The sequence below is a fragment of the Nicotiana sylvestris genome, chromosome 1, assembly GCF_000393655.2.
Source record: "Nicotiana sylvestris chromosome 1, ASM39365v2, whole genome shotgun sequence".
Lineage (NCBI taxonomy): Eukaryota > Viridiplantae > Streptophyta > Magnoliopsida > Solanales > Solanaceae > Nicotiana > Nicotiana sylvestris.
Genome location: NC_091057.1, coordinates 132,557,229 through 132,562,261, shown reverse-complemented (window position 1 = coordinate 132,562,261; position 5,033 = coordinate 132,557,229). Strand labels below are relative to the sequence as shown.

At 36.1% G+C, this 5,033-nt stretch overlaps 1 protein-coding gene across 1 annotated transcript; it reads left to right on the top strand.

Annotated features, from left to right (window-relative positions):
• Positions 1–650: 650 nt before the first annotated feature.
• Positions 651–1,274, top strand: LOC104247597 (3'-5' exonuclease-like). The gene has a single exon (XM_009803652.2). It carries the CDS (start codon positions 651–653, stop codon positions 1,272–1,274), a length of 624 nt encoding a protein of 207 aa, XP_009801954.2.
• Positions 1,275–5,033: the final 3,759 nt, after the last annotated feature.

Here is a 5,033-nt window from a genome sequence, read left to right as displayed (position 1 = left end):
TTTAATCTAGAAAAATTATTTAACTATGTAATTACATTAGTACAACCAAAAATGACATTGGTAATTACACTTTAATAACATCATAACAAACAAACAAGCCATTGTAATTAGTATACTGTGTAATTACTACCCTAGTAATTATAATTACTAGCTATGGTAATTACTATCCTAGTAATTACACATGACTTTTCAAGCAAACTCTTAAGATTAGCAGTCTAAGTATATACTCTCGAGTTCTTGGTTTCGCACATAGAAATTAAGTCTTCGCTATGTTCAGGTCATTCCCAACAATATCCAATGGAGATTGAGGATTTAAAGAGAAACTCTATTCTTGGAAGTTGAAACAAAATTACAAACAGTAAAAAATAAAACCTGTAAAAACATTAATGGGAGAGATAAGTTTTGAAAACTCATCAGTCGAAGTCCCTAATAATTACTTTTGGCATGCATGCATGAAGTATTTAATAGACCATTCAGTTTCTTGATATCTTACAACTAATGTACCCAGTTTCCTAGTAGTGCAATTAATAAGAAAAACTTCTGAGTTTTCCAAAAAAGATGAATTAAACACATATAAATTTGTTATAAATAGCCATGCGAGCCATCGACAATAATACATCAATCTAATTTGTTTTCACAATACAACAACAATGTACTCATCATATGGTAGCAGCAGCTCTGACACCACCACTTTAAAGTACCGAATCAAATTTGGTGGACGAACAATTGAAACAACAGTGACTAATAAAGCTGCGATTGCCAATGAATGGGCAACTGAAATGCTCAACAAATATGCTGGAAAAGACACAGTTGTTGGTTTAGACAACGAATGGAGACCTAATTTTAGTCCATATAGAAGCAACAAAACAGCTACACTCCAACTCTGCATCGACGACAGGTGTCTCATAGTGCAGTTGTTTTATTTGGACGAAATGCCACAAACCCTCAAAACATTCTTGGCTAATCCTAACTTTATATTTGTGGGAGTTGAGGTTGCTGAAGATATCCTTAAACTAAAGAATGAGTATAGATTGGTTTGTAATAGAAGTGCTGATATTCGTGATGTTGCTAAGAGTACGTGGCCAGGCAGGTATTCTCGTCCAGGATTGAAAGATCTTGCTCGTGAAATATGTGGTCTTTATATGCCTAAGCCAAAACATGTGTGCATGAGTAATTGGGAGGCAAGGGTTCTTAGTGAAAGCCAAGTTGAATATGCTTGTATTGATGCTTATGCTTCCTACAAGATTGGTCACAAGCTTCTCATGGAAATGTGAAGTTATTACATAACAAGTTAAGTAAGAGTTTTAGATAAATGTGGTCATCTTTCTTTTGCATGGTTTGCTGGTAATCAAATGTCTACTGAAGTTTTCTTTGGTGACGTCCAAATTTTTTAAGTATTTCATTTTATAGTATTTGGCTGTTAATGTTTTCGTACGAATCTGAGTTTTCATTTGTCAAAGTGGTTTATTATTCTTACTTTATGTCAAATTTTTGCTCGAGTCTGAGGATATCCTCGCTTCTCTTTCATATTGTCCGCGGTGGTCCGGGTTAATGTATCCTTAGAGCTATGGGTTAAAACGAATAACCCAATATCTTTTACACAGAATATAAATATATACTATGTGAAAATTTTATTAAATATTATTCTCTCCGTTTCAATTTAGGGACACATTTTGCTAATTGGGAGTCAAAACTGTGTGAAGTTTGATCAATATATTAAAATATTTGTTTTATCATATTGACATGAGAAAAATTGCAATTTATAGTTATAGTTATTGAATATTTAAATTTAAATTTAAAAATATTGAGTTGGACTAGTTCATTTTAGCTTCAAAGTTTAATCTAATTGACTCTCGATAAGTGAAATGTGTTGTCTAAATTGAAACAGAAGGAGTAGATTCCTTAAGAAATTTAGAAGGTTCAACTAATCAAAATAAAAGTTTGGATCTGTCTCTTCATGTGTTGGAGGCTTATTGTCAGATGTAGCTATAATTTAGCAACTAGTCGTTATGACACATAACCTAACCTGCTAGTTAGTTAATCCCGTCGATCACAGCAACATCAACATCCAACATCTGCACGCAAGGTACAAAATTGTAATATGAGTACAACCGACCCCATGTACTCAATAAGTAATAAACTCAACCTTCGGTTGAAAGTAGTGACGAGTTGGGACAAGGGTCAGAGTCCAACACCAATAGCCAACAACGGTTCATAACAACATAAAGAAAGTAATAAAAGGAGTAACTCAGAGTTAAAATGTTCAGCTCATTCACAGTTCCAGAAAATAGGTCTGCTTTCCAAGTATATCATTGAAAGCCCAAATCTGTTACCGAAATTGCCAAAAATATGAGTAGGTTTGAAAGCTGCTTTTCCCCCCAAAGTTTTCAACAGGTAAATGTTTTATTTTTAAATGACATGAGAAAAATACATCTTTATGCATATATGTCAATATGTGTTAGAAGTCATGAGTGTTGTGATACCGTACAACATGGGAAAAATGCATCTCTATGCATGTATGCCAAGTGTGCATGTCAAATGTAATATATCTCAAAGATAAACTCTTGTACTCACACTCTCAGAGTACTTAATCTCATTGTCTCATACTTTCTACTCATCATGCTTAACCAATCGACATGCTCGGTCTCTTAGTATTGTATATGGTCAATCTAGCCCAGGGAAGATCCATCCCCAAAAATGCTTCATGCAAGATCCATGCCCAGGAAATATCATCCCGCAATATAAATCAACTGCGCTCACTAGGGGTGTGTACAGACTCTGATGGGGCTCCTTCAGCCCAAGCGCCATAATAAGTCAGATTCAGACATAATTAGTATAACATGATGCGGCGTGCAACCCGATCCCATAATATCACTCACACTCAAGCCCTCGGCCTTACTCAGTCATCAATCTCTCTAGTCTTTCTGGCTCATAATGCCATGAAACTAGCCTAAAATGATGATATGGTGTGTCAATAAATAGCAACAGAGACTGAGATATGATATAAAATGAATGAACATAACTGAGTATGAAATTATAATTTAAACAAATAATTCAACATCAATATGACCTCAGTGTATCCCAACAGAATAAACATGTAGCCTAGACATGGTTTCTAACATGGATCACAACTCAATAGATCTAGTACGTAGAGATTTCATGGTTACAAATAAGATTAGGTGACTACAAAGTACCACCGAAATAACGGAGTCACAATTCACATGGTGCACGTCCGTACGCCCATCACCTAGCATGTGCGTCACCTCAACACCAAATACATAACACGTAATTCGGGGTTTCATACACTCAACATCAAGTTTAGAAGTGCTACTTACCTCGAACAAACCAACCAAATGATGCTCCAAAATGCCAACTCACGCGTACCGACCTTCGAACGGCTCGAAATTAGCCAAAAGCAACTCAAATACATCAAATAATGCCAAAGGAAACAACCTGGTCAATGAAGGTCGAATCTTTAATCAAAAGCCCAAAATTAACTAAAAAGATAAATCCAAGCCCGCATCTCGAAACCCAACAAAACTCACAAAATCTGACAACTCATTCAATTACGAGTCCAACCATACTAGTTTCACTCAAATCCGACTCCGACTCCAACTCCGACTTGATGTCCAAAACTCAAAAATTTGCTTAATAAAGTTTTAGACAAAAATCCCCAATTTCTCTTTTAAAATCATCAACCAAATGCCAAAAATAAAGATAGATTCATGATATAAAATAAAAAATGAGTAGAGAACACTTACCCCAATCCATATGGTGAAAATCGCCAAAACAATCGCTCCAATTCGAGCTCCATAGCTCTGAATATGCTAAAATGGCGGAAACTCCCGAAATAGAGTACTTTGTAATCATTGGGTTTATTAATGAAATATGATCACGGAAATATCCTCGCGATCGCGAGGAAGGAAAAACACTGCCCCAGGAAAATACTCTATGTGATCGCATACAAATCCACACGAATGCTATACACAAAGCTCACAAACTATGCGATTGCTGAAACAAGACCGCGAACGCAAAGAGAAACACTCTCTGCCAGCTCAACCCAAAAATCCCTACGCGAACGCGTGCACACTGGCGCGAACACGATGTTCACTCTGCAGCAACCTATGCAAACGCGTCTAAGAACTCGCGATCGTGAAGAACAACTTGTCCCTAGCCATCAAACAACCTTATGCAATCACAATCCATACTTTACGATCGCGATTAAAAAAACTAGATACCCAGAACTCAGCAGAACCAGCAATGCAAAAATGAAGGAAAATAGTCCGAAATTAATCCAAAATACGTCCGAGCCCCTCGGGACCCCGTCCGAACATCCCAACAAGTCTCAATACATAACACGAACCTACTCGCACTGAGACATATCAAATTAACCCGGAATAAATTTAAATTTTTCATACAAGTCCCAAATGATATAATGAAACTATTCCGATTTCCGGAACCACAATCCGAATCCGATATCATCAAAGTCAACTTCCGGGTCAAACTTATGAACTTTCCAAGCCTTCAAATTTCCAACTTTAGCCAATTTGTGTCGAAACCTTCTAGAAATATCCAAATGCAAATCCGGGCATACGTCCAAGTCCAAAATCACTATTCGGACCTAACGGAACCATCAAAACTCTAATCCGAGGTCAAATACTAAAAAGTCAAACTTGGTCAACTCTTCCAACTTAAAGCTTAAACCACGAAATTCATTCTTTCGAATCGATTCTGAATAACCTGAAAACCAAAGCCGAAGATTCACATAACTCATAATACATCATACGTAGCTACTCATTTCTGTAAATATCGAGCGAAGTGCAAATTTTCAAAATGACCGGTCGGATCGTTACACTACTAATGCCATAGGATGTATGTCGTTGTATTCAATTCGGATATATATGCTGTATTCAATTTAGCTAAATTTATTCTTAACAATTTTACATCGTATTCAATTTCACTGTATATCTAGTTTGACTGAATTCAAACAACAAAAAATAAAAAATATAGTGATATATTGTTGGATTCAATTC